The 17,816-nt window shown below is 38.7% G+C and overlaps 1 protein-coding gene across 6 annotated transcripts in view; it reads right to left on the bottom strand.

Moving 5' to 3' along the window:
- Positions 1-8,653: 8,653 nt before the first annotated feature.
- The window catches only part of gramd1ba (GRAM domain containing 1Ba), a 360,885-nt gene continuing 351,722 nt past the window's right edge, over positions 8,654-17,816 (bottom strand). For all 6 annotated transcript variants that reach the window (XM_055660784.1, XM_055660783.1, XM_055660782.1 and 3 more), the window contains 3 exons: positions 16,515-16,622; positions 13,907-14,027; positions 8,654-13,133 (listed from right to left, as the gene is read on the bottom strand). In XM_055660784.1, coding sequence (XP_055516759.1) covers positions 13,047-13,133; positions 13,907-14,027; positions 16,515-16,622 — 316 coding nt within the window. In that variant the 3' untranslated portion in view covers positions 8,654-13,046. The remainder of the gene's footprint in view (positions 13,134-13,906; positions 14,028-16,514; positions 16,623-17,816) is intronic.

Below are 17,816 nucleotides of genomic sequence, written 5' to 3'. Positions count from 1 at the left end.
CCGATCAATGATCATTATTCTGGCACAATGCTGTTTTCCTGATTCACATCATGGTCGCAGTTGATATGATTCATGAGATGTATTATGAAGCTCATATTTATATTGTTTTCATAAAATAAATCTCTTTGTGGCTTTAAACTACGACTGTTCATTAGAGTCTATGCTATTTTCAATAAACGCTCAAGGGATTTAATGTAAAGTGATGTTGGATTAAAAGGTTAGTAACAGATAATAGTTGATGTAACTACAGGACTGGAGGCAGTGAGGTCCCATATGCTTTTTGCTTATTTTTACATAACTTGGATTTAAATGTTGGGACCATGATAAAGACTGTGACCACAAAGCTAGCTGAAATAAATTCTAAGTTGCAGGAAAACATCATTGAATTAGTGAGAAGGGGAAAAAGAGGAGCAAAGTAATACATTTGGGAAGGTCAAACTACTCAGAATTGTCAATAAATAGTAGGATATACCAACAGAGGGTCTTGGAATCTATGACCACAGATGACTGAAGGTAGCAGGAAAGATAGCAAAGGAAGTTAAGGGCCTGCCCCACTTGGACAACCTAATCCACGAGTTTAGAAGACTCTATAGACGAGTTGAAAAAAAGATCAAGGTCGTGTTGACTCGCCAAAGTAAAAGACCTCCTACGACTATGTCTACAACCTCCTACGACTATGTCTAGACCTCCTATGACCACCTTCGACCTCAGTCTTCCACACCTAAGACCAACTACGACTAGCTACGAGTGGAAAATGATAATATGATAAAATTATGTCATGTTTGCATTTTTTTTCTCGAACTACTTACGACTACCATCACGACCTACCTACGAGTAAAAGGTATCCATTTTTTCGATGCCAACCTTTATTTTACTCGGGGACATTTTTTATCAGGCTGGAAAAAACGCCGCAACCTACTTGAGGCCATGAGTACACGGAGACCACTCATGAGCATGAGGAAGAGTTACAAAGTTCTGCTATGACCTTGTGGCGCCCATGCTGCAAGTACGAGTCAAGGGCAAACTCGGCAGACGTCACCAATTAGGTCGTGAAAGTGGGACAGGGGCTTTAGAAAAGGATAAGTTGTACTCTGCTTTTTTGGCCAGGTACAAAATGTTCAGGTAGGAAGATGATGTTAAAACTGTGGGAAATAGGTCAGAGCTGCTGTACTGAATCTTACTCTCTCAAATGACCTTATAGAAATGAGGACAGAATGCATCTCAACTCCAGAGTAGCTGCTATTTTTCAGTTTTGTGGAAGACCTTTTCAGTTTGAAGGAAATGGGCAGCACAGTGGCACAGCTGTTGTCTTACTGCACCAGAGACCTGGCTTCAATCCTGACGTTGGGTGCTGTCGGTGTGGAGTTTGCACATTCTCCCTCTGACTGCATGGGTTTCTTCTGGGTGCTCCGGCTTCCTCCCACATCCCAAGGACATGTAGGTTTGCAGGATAATTGGCCTCTGTAAATTTGCCCTAATTTGCAGGGAGTGGATGAAAAAGTGGGATAATATAGAACCAGTGTGAAGGAGTGATCGATGGTCAACGTGAACTTAGTGGACCTAAAGGGCTGTTACCGTGCTGCATCTTTAATTAAACTAAACTAAATTTACAGAGACACAGGAACTGCAGATGCAGGAATTTTGAGCAAAACCAAAAATGCTGGAGTAACTCAGCGGGTCAGGCAGCATTTGTGGATGATCTGGTTAGGTGATGTTTTCGGCAGAAATTTCGCCTATTCGTGTCTTCCGGAGATGCTTCCCGACCCACTGAGTTACTCCAGCACTTTGTGTTAAACTTACAGTGGAATGTCCTTTGTTGAATAAACATTAATAACCTGGACATAATTTCAAAGTTTGTAGATTTGGAACTTTCAGGTACAGGAAATCTATATTACTAAAAGTCTGATCTTGACCGCTTTTGGCCCACTGTGCTGCGATTTCCGAGAGAACGCCGCCACCTACGGCTGTCATTTTTGGCCACCTCGCTCAGAGCGCCTTCCGGGATCAGAGGGTTTTTCCCATCGATGAAAAATCGGAGAGATATTAATGTTTTAAAGAAAATCAGCCATACTCTCCGCTGCCCGTGCTGGAGGGAGGGGAGGGACTATAAAACCTGGAATTGGTGTGCCTCACTCAGTCTCTGCAAGATGGAGGAAGCCAGAGGGTCACGTCTCTCTGAACTCTGAATAACGCTGAACACATGTCTACTCAACTGTGAGTGCCCTTAATGTGGTTTGAAAATAAAAATATGGTTGGTTTTATATAAAAATGCACTGTAAATGGTTGTTTGGGTTGAAGTAAAAATGCACTGCTAATGGTTGTTTGGGTTGAAGTAAAAATGCACTGTTAATGGTTGTTTGGGTTGAAGTAAAAATGCACTGCTAATGGTTGTTTGGGTTGAAGTAAAAATGCACTGCAAATGATTGTTTGGGTTGAAGTAAAAATGCACTGCTAATGGTTGTTTGAGTTGAAGTGAAAATGCACTTGAAGTGAAAATGCACTGCAAATGCTTGTTTGGGTTGAAGTGAAAATGCACTGCAAATGGTTGTTTGGGCGGGGTTTGAGTTGAAGTGAAAAGGAAGTGAAAAGGCACTGCAAAGGGTTGTTTGTCTAAACTTGACAACTTCCTGTTTGCACTATATTGATTTTAGGTAAAACGTACCACTTACAGCTGTGATTTTTGCCCATCTTACTCAGTCCCCCTCCGCTGATCAGGTGCAGAGGATTCTTCCCATCAATGAAAAATAAAAGTGTTATTAGTGTTCAAAAAATGTAGAGAATCTCTCTCCTGTCAATCACGCCATGAAGACCACACCTTTTCCGGTGGAAGGGGGAGGCATTATAAAACACCGGAAGTGTGGGTGTGGCTCAGTCTCTGTATGATGGGGGAGGGAGAGGACGCAACTCTGTGGTCTTGGTGGTCTTGCACCCTGCCTTGAAGTGGTTGGAAACTGCAATTGAATTTGGTGGCCTTGCACCCTGCTCGAAGTGGCAGGAAACTGAACCTGAATTTGGTGGCCTTGACCCTGCTTGAAGTGGTATGAAACTGCACTTGAATTTTGTGGCCTTGTACCCTGCTCAAAGAGGTAAGAAACTGCACGTGAATTTGGTGACCTTGCACTCTGCTTGAAATGGAATTTCCAGGAATAGCTGAGAGTCAACTGCCAGCCCACCAGCCGTGAGTGAGCTGCCAGCACATCAGGCTTGAGGGACTGAGCTGCCACCCCAAGAATCCATTTGGCCCCCAAAGTCCATACTAGCCCTCTGGAGACCAGTAGTCCCTGCAGCCAACAACACCCATACCAGCTCTACAGAAAGCGCCCCCCCCCAACTGGCCACCAATATTGGAATTGGTGGAGAGGTGGAATATTGCGTCGAGGGACCAGCCCTCCCGTGTGAACATGGAACCCAACGGGTCCCTTAGTCCAGTCTACATATAAACAAAAGGACAGAGAGAACCTTTAAGTCCACAACTTTTAAGGCAAGATTTTTAGGCTGAACTCTAACTTCTTTGCCTTTTGTATTTTTGAAATGTATGAGTAGAAGACTTAGTCAGTGCACTAGCAACAGAATTAAAAGGCATCTTGCAGAAGGGCAAGACTTAGGAGCTCTCCTTTATGGCCATAACACTTTCAACATGGGCTTCTGTTGATCAGTGGAGTTAGGCATTGCAGAATTTAACAATAGTTTTGGCTGGAACACCTTGACGATAAATTGAACTGCACTTAGATTGTTTATGTACTAAATAAATAAACTAATATACTAAGTTGACATAAGATGCCTTTATAAAGTTCCTTCACAATTTTTACATTCAAGATCTCCAGGATATTGCATCAAATGGGGATTGTTAAAGTTCTAATATAAAGAAAAAACATGTTTACAATGGAGTCCCGAGGCCTTGAATATCAATATTCCTCATGTGATTGATTACTATCCTTCCTGAGATAATCACAGAGGATCTGAGGCCACTGCACATGTAGGAAACGGGCAAGCTTTCTAAATAAGGTTGAAAGGAGAATCCATGTCTGTTTCTGGTAACATGCTGCTGTGTATTAGGTCTCAATAATGCAATACTGTGTGTATTACGTCTCAATAATGCCTAAATAAAAATTGCAACCAATTTGCCAAACATCATATTTTTGAGATGGATATCTTTCAACGATTGTTACAATGTATATAGTGGTCTCTTTTGATCAGACAAAAAAACTCACAGGACAAGGCCTACTTTTCCAGAAATTCTGAGCTGTAATTTCAGAGTGACTATGCTTTCGTAATGATAACTTCCCTTGTATTCTTTGACTGTTCTGTAGATTAGTGGGGAGTGCAGCTATGACTAGTATGTCTGTAATATTAATTTTCAGATATACACAGGCAACCTATAAAATATTTTAAATATAAGTTAAGGTTAACAAGGTTAACAGGTCCCCACCTGCTTTAAAAGGGCATCAATTATACCAGTGCCCAACAAGAGTAAGGTGACGTGCCTCAATGACTATCGACCAGTGGCTACTAACGCCGGTGGTGATGAAGTGCTTTGAGAGGTTGATCATGGAGCAAATCAACTCCTTCCTCGACAAAAACCTGGACCCACTGCAGTTCGCGTACCGCCACAACAGATCAATGGTGGATGCGATCTCGCTGGCCCTCCACTCCGCACTGGACAACAAAAACTCATATGTCAGGCTGTTATTCATTGATTACAGCTCGGCATTTAACACAATCATCCCCTCCAAACAGGTTACCAAACTCGCAGAACTGGGTCTCTGTGCATCCCTCTGCAACTGGATCCTCGACTTCCTCATCCACAGACCACAGTCTGTTCGTATTGGTGGAAATGTGTCAGCCTCGATAACAATCAGCATGGGAGCACCTCAAGACTGCGTGCTCAGCCCTCTGCTGTACTCACTCTATACCCATGACTATGTAGCGAACCACAGTGCGAACTCCATCATCAAGTTCGCTGACGACATCACTATTGTGGGGCGTATCACTGATGGGGATGAGTCAGAATATGGTAGAGAGATCGAGCAACTGTCCATATGGTGCCAGCGCAATAACCTGGCCCTCAACACCAGCAAAACCAAGGAACTGATTGTGGACTTTGGAAGGAGTAGGAGGGGGACCCACAGCCCCATTTATTTCAACGGGTCGATGGTTGAAAGGGTCAAGAACTTCAAATTCCTGGGCGTGCACATCTCTGAAGATCTTTCCTGGTCCGAGAACACTAACGCAATTATCAAAAAAGCTCATCAGCGCCTCTACTTCCTGAGAAGATTACGGAGAGTCGGATTGTCAAGGAAGACTCTCTCTAACTTCTACAGGTGCATAGTCGAGAGCATACTGACCGGTTGCATCGTGGCTTGGTTCGGCAATTTGAGCACCCTGGAGAGGAAAAGACTACAAAAAGTAGTAAACACTGCCCAGTCCATCATCGGCTCTGACCTTCCTTCCATCGAGGGGATTTATCACAGTCGCTGCCTCAAAAAGGCTGGCAGTATCATCAAAGACCCACACCATCCTGGCCACACACTCATCTCCCTGCTACCTTTCAGGTAGAAGGTACAGGAGCCTGAAGACTGCAACAACCAGGTTCAGGAATAGCTACTCCCCCCACAGCCATCAGGCTATTAAACCTGGCTCGGACAAAACTCTGATTATTAATAACCACTTTCTGTTATTTGCACTTTACCAGTTTATTTATTCATGTGTGTATATATTTATATAATGGTATATGGACACATTTATCTGATTTGTAGTAAATGCCTACTATTTTCTGTGTGCTTAAGCAAAGCAAGAATTTCATTGTCCTATACAGGGACACATGACAATAAACTCACTTGAACTTGAGAAATTGAAACTCACTGGCATTTTCTTACTGGGAAATATTGTCTTAGACTTGAGATTGTGATTTTTTGCATTGTTATTAATTCTTACTGCTCTGATTACCAAATTATGCAGAACCAACTAAATAAAATGGCATCATATCTTACCAATGTGATTGAAAAGTCTTTGAAAAAGCAGATTTCACCCTGGATGGTATAGACCTTCAGGTTAGTGTGAAGTTGTATTTAACTGGGACTAATTTCGAAAATACTTGCAGTAACTCAATGCTTTATAGATTGAAGCATGCTATTCCTTTCTCAATGTCTAAGTAAACTTGAGTGTTTCTATTCTCGGTTACGGTAGATATAATTTGGAACTGATTTCATAAACGTGACTATCAGTGTGTTGAACTCTCTTTTGATAATGCAATGTACAATTTACCTTCCAATGTAACACATTACGCATACTGCAAAATATAATTGGAAGGTTTCAAACCAGTATGGACTGGGGAATCTAGAAAATGGAAAAATACAGGTTTCTGAATTTTACAACTTATCCTACCGCATGCCCACAAGCAAGTTAATACTTTGGCTGGGATCTTTCAAATTCCTTAGATCCTTCTCCTCCTTGCTGTTTAGCCCTTAATGAAGAGAAATAAATATTCATTTTAAATATGGCACAAATTGGTATAGATCAGTGTTTCCACAAAAATCTGTAACATTTTACTTACGTAGCTAGTTTCCATGGTGACATTTCCAAGGAAGAGAAATAAAATTTAATACAAATTATTTCCCAGTGCATTTTTTAAAAGATGGATAACAATACTTTAATTGTTAACCCCCGCTGTCATTTGCTCTCCCTTCAGAAGTACATATAGAAAATGAATCTGAGATAAACAAATGATTGAAAGTAGGCCATGTGTGGCTGTAAAATTTTCCAACACATTTTCTAAAACCTTAACAAATCAGAAAATAAATCTTCGCACACCAAAAGTAATTCTTCAACATCACCCAAAAAAGAGAGGTGACGAAAGTATGAAAGATTTTTTTCAACACTTTTTATTCATAGCTTGTTTCTACTTTACATGAACTTGCAGGTGGGTTTTCATGATAACCTAAATTCTAGTAGGCAAGGCGATTAAAACCTGCGCACAGCGCAAAGTTCATAATTAGGTTTCATATTCAGAGATCAAAACAGTTCTTTAAAAAAATGTACCTTTTTCTTCAATGCACATAAAGATAGTTTGTTACCTAATGTCATGGCATAGTCAAGACACACAATCCAATTTTACCTCACTTCATCTGATGGTGGTTGCATACCCTGCAAGCTAACATTAGGCAGCATCAGAATCACATGCATCGTACTTTTAAAAAAATCTGTCTGGAGTGGCCGCAATGTTTCGATGAACTAAATTACATTATAGTACAGCAACAGCCAGTTAACAATTACGCTGTTCAATGAGAAGATCATATTAAACAGGATAAATTTTCTCCTGGGGAATAATTCATTCCTTGTACATTCAGGAGAGTTAATTGAAACATGGGGATAGAGAAATCAATTTTTACAATAAGGGCATTTACACTACAATTTCCATTGCATTCTTGTACCCATTAAAATCTTTTGCATTTTCTTCAATTGATAATATTGTTGAATTAAAAACAATAATGTTACTGAGTATCAGCCTCTATAGGTTGAAGTAAACATTCATTTGTTCAACCCTCCAAGCTGTGTTCATTTAAAATATCGCAATGCAATAACTACGATTACAGGCGACCCCCATGTTACAGCCATTTGGGTTACAGATATTCACCCATATAGAAGTTACAAATCACTAATCAAAAATTTGGGATACAGAATAAAATTTGTTCTCATTAATTTGTGTGGGGGAAAAAAAAGAAAAATAATTCAACTCAATTTTATTTTCAACTGCTGCACAGTTAAAATGGCTTTGCAATACGGAAAATAACAACATGGGCTGTTTTCTAGGAACACAACCTCTGTGAGAATTGCCTGTACTTTTGATTCTTTGCATTATTTAAATACAAAAAAAAGATTGCAAACTGAGGCAGATCCTGTCTCTCTTAAATTATATTATTATCATATTCACATTTTCAAATCTTGTATACAGTAAAATGATCATTGTTCAATGTCTTGTAAAACTAGTCAGTTTAATAAAAAGGCTTTCCATAGATTGCTGAAAATATACAGGCCAAAAAAACACTATTTAACAGCAAATTCCATTGTTATGAATCTACTTTTTGTACCACACAGCAGAGCAGTAAACAGAATTTTACATTTTAACATTAGTACAGTAACTGACTGTAAAACCTTTCATGAGCTGTTTATTTTTTTCAGAAATAATACTATATTGAATTTTGAGTTCAAGGGAAAGGAATTGCAATAATACAGCCTTTACCTTGAGTAATAATCAATGAAGAGGATGACTACAGTACAGGCAATGCCTGAATTATAGGTTTAATAGGTGTGCAACAAAAACCACTGCTTAGTATGTGTGGAGGAATGGTACAGACCCAAAGGTCCACAGTCTAGAAGTTCAGATGTCCAAATACAGAGCATACGTGGGCTTGTGGGAGTTGGGGAGGGGGGTGGAATTGGTGAGCTTTGTGACACTAACTTACATTTGGCCTTGAAGAAAGATTTCTGTTCATACCACCACACCAAAAGCAGCAGCCTTTGTTTAAATGATGAAATGACTGGACTGGAAGAATAAGAGTAGAGATGAGAAATGGGGAGGAAAGGTTGGAAATGCAAAGCAATTTTTATGGATGGAAGTGGTGCTGATAATCGGGGAGGGGGGGGGGGGGGGGGGGGGGAAAGTGGCAATTATTTTGGGGGGGGGAAAACAACAACTAGCATATCTTTAAACACAGGTTAAGGAGCAGCAATCTTATTCTCACTGGTTCCATATTTAGTAACTATATTTTGAAACCTCCCTCATCATTTGTGGTCTAATACATGGTTCCTTTCTGACCTCATGCACTGCATGTAAAAACTAGTTCCCCAAAGTTTATCCAATGCCAGCACTGGTAGCTTTTGGGCAAATCAACTGCAGTGGAGGCCTCGGCAAGGGATTAGACCCTTTAATTGCATATGCATATTATTTTTGGTCTTTACCAATGGGTTATGACCCACTACTGGTTCACAATGATCACATACTTCCTGCCCTTTATGTTGGAGGGCTAAGAAGCAAATTTTATAGGCACACATCAATCATTAAGTGTCATTGACCACTCAACTGTCTCTGCGATCAGACATGGAACACCTACTGTAATCTGATTTCAGAATACACTGAATTTGTGAATGATTGATGGGTGCTGCGTTCAATCATGTTTAACCATACTATATAGAAATCATGAAATAAAGATAGCCAATATGCATGACCAGGAACATAGAGAAAGCAAATAAGAACATAAATATGTACAAGTAGGTCTTGAACATTCATATGCGTTACTTGTATCATTTTCAATCAGGACAATATTTCTGCAATTGCATTTTAGTTCCAAGCAATATTAATACATTGATATTTCAAAAGTGCCATATGATTACAAAATGATTTAGAAATAAGTGATTTCAATAAAATTCACTAAAATTCATATCATTTCAACCTTTGCTTGAAACTTAATTATTTTGGTCACAACTTATTTTCAGGCATGGTGTCACTTAATCACCTCTATTACATCATGGTAATTATATAACGGCAAAATTGTGTTAACAGGAAAAAAAAGAAATTACGAAAACTCAACCAGGTCATCCAAACTATTACTCATTATCCAGATTAAAACAAGGAAATAAAACAATGTATAAGAATGTAAATATAAACACTATCCTCATCAAACATCCTGTTGGGATTTTATATCCCCCACAGTATTCTTTAGAAAATGTTTTAAAACCATGCAAGTCCAAATAGGTCAATTTTCAAATCTTTGCTTGAATAGAAAGTTGAGGGATATTTCACTAAGGTGATTCATTATCTATATTCAAACAATAATTGCTCTGTTTTGATGAGAATATGCTTTCATTTTGAGCTGCTCGACAGTGTCCACTAAACATTGATTCATGGGTTATCAACCCAGTAGTCTGTTACAGCAATTTGAATTTTCTATGTTGTGCAAATTAGCCTTCCCATGCACACACTCATACACACTCACTCACTATAGGCTTGCAAACCTACCCTCAGAACTGACCTTTTGACTGATATTTGGTGTTACACATAATGTAAAAACTAAGAACAAATCTAGCCATATTTATTAGCTAATTCAAAAACAAAATATTAACTCAATTCATTATATTCTGGCAATCCTATACCATACCAAGCACCGAATAAAAATAAAATGAGTACGAGCAGCTAGACAGCATCACGATATCCATGTTTTTCTTCTACAGTGCAAATCTATGTTCTATATTTGAATCTCATAACATCAACTGAAAAAATGAAATTAAATATTAAAGGCAACAAAAGTGTAATCCAGAGTTTAAAAAAAAATAAGTTACTACTATAGCACAAAAAGGAAAGCCTGTACTCATCAACATGATGCTATATATGGAGTGATTGACATCACAAACACAGCCTACTGAATCTGATCAGTGGCATTCTGCAAAGGATCATGATTCTACTATTTTGTTGAGTGTAGAAGCAATGTACAACAACAAAAAAATAAAAGTGAATGCAACACTGAAGGAGGATGACCTGCTTAAAGAAAATATGATGCCATAATTTAGTTAGAAGTGGATTTGTCAGTATTTGCCATCCAAAATCTATATAACAATTAGACACCGCCTTTCTCAATACTCCCATCGATTTAAGCAGATCAGGGACATGGTTCGCACAATGGTTGTGTCCTTAAGACAAACTATTATGGTCTACACAATCCATTGCACTGAAAAATTCAGTTCTTAGGTGAAAATAGTGCACTTGGGCATACCTGCCCACACAATTTAATATGCAGTCAAATGACTGGCTATTCACATCTCATCTTAATGGATTAAATATTACTAAATTTCTGATTGGCAGCAAAAATGTCTGACCAATAGAAAGGTTTGTTCATTTTAGAAAGTAATCTTTTCTTTTTAAAATGTTGTATCAGTCATATTAAAAGCACCTCATATTTGATATCAAATCTTACTTTTTCTGACTATTGAAAAGGTAAATATTGGCAGCTGTATCACTTATCAAATAATTGTCCAGACAGCTACATCCTAACATAAGGTGCATTTGCAATGGTTAGTTACTGGAGTTCATGTCTTTTTTAATAAATCTAAATTGTGGAGTTTTCATTTCAGAAATTATTGGACAACTTTGACATATCAGTTTTCACATGACCAGTAAATATTCCAAATGCAATCTACAATGCTGGAAAGTAATACAGCTGCCTGTGAAATACATAGTGTTTGTTGCCACAAATTTCATACCGAGGAGCATGAAATCTATCCAAACTATTTTGTTTGAAGACGCCAGAATTCCCCACACGCCCTCCAATTTGGCCCACCAATTTTAAATAAAAGAGCTCAGGGATTTTCATTAAAAAGAATTATCATGGCTGAATGATCAATCTTTGAACAAAATGAAGAGGTAATTCTCCATCTGTTAATCCTTACACCATAACTTCCAATTCAATCAGTTCACACATTAGTCCTGACACAATACACTTATAAATAAACTATTTAAATATTTATTTTCTTGGACTATGTTAGTAGCTGATCTTTTGTTCATACCAAAGAGCTCACTCATGAGCACCAATTTTCACAGACCCATGTCTAAAGATTGTACTTTAACAGTCTGTATTTATCTTTGAAATTCACTTTAAATCCATTTTATTCTTGCATTATTAATGCAAAAAAAAACCTACCAATAGTTAAAGCGCCTGCATGCACTAGTTCAGTGTTGACTGGATTAAACTATTTGACTGCGGTCACTTGGTTTCATCAATTCTGCCACTATACCCTCACAAAGCATGCATCTTTTTACACTTACAACTGCCTGGATTTCTGTTCTAATAAGGCAACAACATTGAATTTTGGTCACTAAATATTGCATCTGTCATACACTCATTTAGCATGTGCACAGCACAATTTCCCTGTTTTTCAAATAAGAGATATCATCAAATGCCATAACACTCAAAAATCGCATTGCATCTAATAAGATCCTGCCTGATCTGCGAATCAAATTCTACAGTGATCCTTAAGACGAATTTTTCAATATTTTCCTTTTAAACTGAAGGAAAATTGAAATCACAATTTTTTTCAGTCCGGGACAATTATCGTCTATAAATGTTCAATTTTTCATCATACAACGTTGAACTTCAAATTGATTAGATGGCATGGCATACCCTGCAGCACAGCAAAACATGTCATCACATTTCTCAGGGGGTCTCTTCTTCTCCTGTAGGTGCCTCTATATGTTAACAATGCTGATCATGATACTCATCCCTGACAAACTGATAACATTTCATCGTAAAAGATGGAATGCTTCATTAGCAGGCTTCACACATGCTCAGATGAGCAATCTGCAACTCTTAAACATGCTGCAGTGAGGGTAACAGAGCAGAAACATGCTGTCGCTCGATATATTCTTGGACCTGCCTATGATAGATTGTTTAGACTGTTTTTAACAATAATAAATAACTAAATCAGTTGCATCAGGATTCCAGTAACTTTTCACTTGTAACTTAGAAAATCTTCAAGTTTTATCAATATAGATATTCACAGTTTCTTTAACCATTCACTGAGCCAGAATCAATATATTGGATTAATTGTGTTAATCTTAAATCAGATGTATCTGATGTTTCTGCAGGCAGAATTAACTGGTAACAGTTTCAAGACCCTCAGCCTACTCCTATCTGTTGATGAATACCTTATTTTAAACAACGTTCACATGGTACTTCAGTTACATATCTTCCATAAAAGAGATAGTTTACAGATTATTACATGCTTTTGTGAGATGTTACACTTACAGTACAATGTTCTAGGATTTATAACAGGAGTGTGTAGGCAGATTAGTGTGATTGTTGTTTTTCCACAATGCTTCAGTAGTTCTGTAAATCAGTGCAGGATCTTGGTTTTGTCAATCGTGAATTTGCTGATTCGCAATCCTGGGGATCCAACTCAGCCTGCAGTTCCAGTGTCTTTTTATATATATAACATATATATAATTTGTACATAACATATATTGCACACAATTCCCTCTTCGGCCTTGGTAATGCCCATCAGTGAAATCGATCATGCTTGTCTGTTTCTGAACTGTAATCACGCAAACCAATGCCTTTTTGTAGAGTTAGTAATGAGTTTCTCATCTGTTGGATAAATTAAAGAGGTGAAGTTCCAGAATCTATACGAGCAGTTTAATTTACATTAGCATTATATGCAGGGGAGGCTCTAATCCAGCTTAGTTGATATATTAGATTAATTATGCCATTGCTTCAAAGTGGGCAAAAACACAGCTCCTTTTCTATGTCCACAACTTACATTTTTAGTTAACATGGCAAACACTAAAGGAAGCTTCATAGCACATTTTGCTTCCAATTAGTAATGGCAATAAAAAAGAGCACTCTCAACAAACACTTGTGAATGAAAGAAAATGACTGTCATTAGGACGAAAACATACACATGAAATAACATTTTCAAACCAACTACCTCAAATTAACATTGGTGTAAATTCCTTCAATCGTTCTAGCTGCTGTCTTTCACACAATGGCGCTGCACTCATGCCAAATGACATCAGACAGTGGAATGCATTTTTGAAGGATCTTCAGATCCAAAAACAAGTTCACTTAAATTTGAAGAATTTTGTATTTAAAAGACAATGATGTTACTTAAAGAATTACCTTCCCATTTCAGATACCTGACCCTAAGCTGTTCTTTCTATACTTCTGTTGTAAAAACGTTATTTGAGTCATGTTTCATTCTCTTATCTTCCTGTCATTTTCTGGTAACCAGTTCAATCAACTCAGTGAAACATTTCCCGTTGTTTTACAGTAGGGGAGGGGTGGAAGGGGAAGAGAGGGGAGACCTGATCGGACAACCACGTATTAGCAATAACTGTACGAGTCAATGAGAGAGCATTCACCTGATCTAGAAGCACCACTGATGATTTTAAAATGTCTCTCCATTTCTGTAGTTCAGCGTCATGGTAACGCTGTTGTGACTCTAACAGCTGGGCCCACTCCACCTGAGACTGAGGCAGTTTGCTGCATGGAACAAAAGGAAAAATGGAAGAATAATTGGGGAGGGGGAAATAATGAGCCACTGTTGTGTGAACTAGGTTTGTACCAGCTGCTGCTGCACACCATACAACACCCAATTGCTGATGCTATCAAATAAAGATGGCATTATGATAAATGGATTTCCACACTCTCATTATAAAATAGATTGAGCAAGTATTTTTGACCCAATTTTTTTAAATTGTCCAGATCCAATGTCAATTCTAAACCGTACAAAACAACTTCCATGCTTTTTTTTAAAAACAAAACAAAAAAGTTTGCTTTGAATGTCAATTGCACAATACTTAATTTTTTAATAACATACAATTTATTTTGAGACATGAGAGACTGCTAATACAGGGATCTGCAGCAATTAGAAAACTGCTAGAGGAACTCGGCAACCAAACAGCATATTTGGGACCAAAGGAATTCTCTGCATTTCAAGTCGAGGTCCTGCATCAGGAGTTATAGATATGATAGCCGGGATAAAGAGAGGCAGCAGGGGGAGATGAGGTCCAGTAGATGATAGGTGGACCAAGGATAGGTGAGAGGGATGAGGTAGGTCCTGGAATCTAATAAATAAGAAAGATAACTGGAAAATTTAAGGAGGACACCACAAACTCCATCTTCCCCTCTCTAAAACCATTAGTCCTTTATCTCTCCCCACCCACCTCTCCCTGTCCCCTGGCACCACCCCTACATCATAGGAGATGCAACACTTGTACCTACCTCGCTAATATACAGGAACCTACACAACCCTTCCAGGCAAAGAGTCACATACAACTCCTCCAACCTCGTGTACTACTTTTGGTGACCAAGTGTAGACAAGGCGACCAGTTTGCAGAACACGTGCTCAGCCCACCACATGCTCCCAGCTGCATACATTACAACTACCCTTCCAATCCCCACACAGACTTGTTTATCCTCAGCCATGTCCATTGCTACGGTGAGGCCCAATGCAAACCAGAAGAACATTGTCTCCTATATTCCGCCTGAGTAGTCTACAACCCAATAGTATGAATACTTATTTTTTCAATTGCAAGTAACCCTTAAACATCCTGCATTCCCCTCTTTCTCTCCTTACAGCAATCCATTTTTTGTTCCCTTTCTCATGCTCTCCTCCAACCCCCATCACCTTGCTTTTGTCACCCTTTCCCTCTGTTCATATCCACCTTCTACTGACAGGCTTCACACACCATATGCAATTCCATCTGCCCTTCAGCCCTTCATGGTTCCTGTCATCACCTTCTTTACTTGTCAGATTCCATCATTAGTCCCTAGCTTCTCTCTGCCCCCACTTGTTTGCTTTCAGCTGTCTCCCTCCTAACTCGGTCCACACTCCACCCCATCTCCACTGGCTCCTTCTGCCCATCATCTTTCACCCCTACTATCTATCCCCCTCCTCGCCTCAGCCCTCCCCCTCTGCTTTTCATACTGGCTAACTTCATGCTCCACTCTATGTCCTAATGCAGGGAGTTAACCCCAAAACATCGATAATCAATTTCCCACCCATGTTGCTTGACCCACTGAGTTCCCCCGGCAGTTTGTTTACTTGTTGTAAGTGTGTTTAACCTATAGTAAATAACTTGTGTCACCATTTCCAGTTCAAATCAATCCCTATGACTCGAGGTGCATTTCCTGATCCAATTCCTTGTGCAACACTCTTTTGGTAACACTGCAAGGGAATTTGTACCACATTGTCACTGGGCTCTTCGATAACATGGTCTTAGTTCTGGCCGACTTCAGATTTATTTTTGTCTCTTGATTTCAAAAATACTAGTTATCAAATGGAGAGATTGAGTATATGTAGTGTACATTGTAGAGATGGGACCTTTTTTCTCTTAGTCTGTCCAGAAGTTGACTTATCTTTAATGCAAAAATAAAAAATATTGATGGATGAATGATTTTAAAAAAATGTATTTCTCTCGAAAAAGGAAAGAATATACTCCAATGTCTGAAGAAACTAATGCCACACTCTTTCATCAGACTAATCGTCCCAACTGTGTTAGAGGCTACTTTTAGATTAAAGTTTACCAGAATTATTCCCTACATGTCTGTGTGCATGAAGCATTAATGTGAGGCAGCTGCTGAGCACATTCAGAAACATCAAGTAGGATTAGATGCCTGTTTGATGCTACTTGCCCTAAATTCTACTGCATATAAGAGGCTAAGAAATGGCAGGGCCCCATATATTAAATGGGTCTTGAATTCAATGTTGAGGTCTTCTTTGGGGTGATTAAAAGAGCATGATTTTATTAGGCTATTGCTGGAGATGTCATTTCTGTTTTATTTTAAGTAATCCAATCACAGGAAAATGCAACATTATTTCTGCCATCAATGTTAAAAGATATAAACTTATCAGACTGCAGAAGGAAAGCACAGTTACAAGTCCAGTACGTAATGAAGCTATGTATTTGGTTAGGTCTCTTTTTGGTAAGTTTTACTTAAGTATAAATAAAACAAAGGAACAAATACCTCTCCTGGAGCCTAATTCCATGCCAAGTTGTGAGACTCTGCGTCGTATACTCCAACATCCACAGCTTGTAAAACAGCATCATATTCAGAAATACTAGTAACACCAGGCTGAAGGAAACAAGATTTTAAAAATCATCACTCAGGCCAAGACCAAGGAGCCAAGGGATAGAAAAAATACAATGTTCAATGCTTTATCATTTTATTGATTGGGTGTCGTGCAGAGGTAAACAGATTGTGTTTAATACATACATTTCATTGGAAAATCTGTTCCTTGTATAGTTAGATTTGTTTCAGCAAAGTAATATCATTAATTTCTACTGCCTCATAGTCAATACTGAGCTTTTCAATCATAATATGCGCATAAACAGGCTTTCAAAATCATACATAAACAACATTTCCTGAATATTATATGCTGTCTTTCTCTCTCGCCAAATATGCAACCAGCAACCAACATCCTTTCACCAACTCTCAGGCAAGGGCATGTTCTGCTCCTGAGGTTCTGCTGATCTCGCACCGATCTTTCTCCTCCCCTTCCCCTCCACTACATTCCTTCCTCTAGCTACATAATCCGTACCTCGTCAATCTTCTAACTTCACAATTCGCAACTCTCTAATTGTTTGGTCTTACATTTTGTGTGTGTGTGTGTGTGTGTGTGTGTGTGTGTGTGTGTGTGTGTGTGTGTGTGTGTGTGTGTGTGTTCATCTATGGTCCTTGTCCAACCATCTGCCTATCAAAACTCCCTTCAACTGTGACCTGCCATATTTTGTCCTACCTCTCCTCGTCTCGCTTTCTTTCATCCCACCCCAGTAATCGGTATGAAGAGTCCCGAACCAAAGCTTCACCTATCTGTTTTCTCCAGGGAGGCTGTCTGGTCCACTGAATTACTCGAGCATTTTGTGTCGTACCTAGGGCATGGTTTCATGGGTATAGATGATTAAAACAGTTATTTATTTTCATGCATGAATTGCAGCAATAATTTAAATCTGTAATTGAATCAGAGACCTTTCTAATCTTTGTAAATAATATACTCTCTGGATAAGTTGCTGAGCCAATGGAGAAACAAAATCTATATTGTTGATGATCAATTAAAATCTGCGAGTGCATTTTCATTGATGTGAGATCTTTATATTTATATCCTAATTCGAGTTTTTGAAAGTTCTCTCAATTTGAGAACCATTCCTTCCTTTAGAAAATTGTTAATTTTGCTTTTCTATCCAAAAAAAAGTACGAGAGAGAAACCAGGAAACTGTAGATCATCACATCACTGCGCTCCCCAGGATAATTGAAAATGTTCTACTGAAT

This window comes from Leucoraja erinacea, chromosome 32, assembly GCF_028641065.1.
Source record: "Leucoraja erinacea ecotype New England chromosome 32, Leri_hhj_1, whole genome shotgun sequence".
Lineage (NCBI taxonomy): Eukaryota > Metazoa > Chordata > Chondrichthyes > Rajiformes > Rajidae > Leucoraja > Leucoraja erinaceus.
The sequence above is the reverse complement of the archived record's forward strand: the minus strand, read 5'-3'. Positions and strand labels throughout refer to the sequence as shown.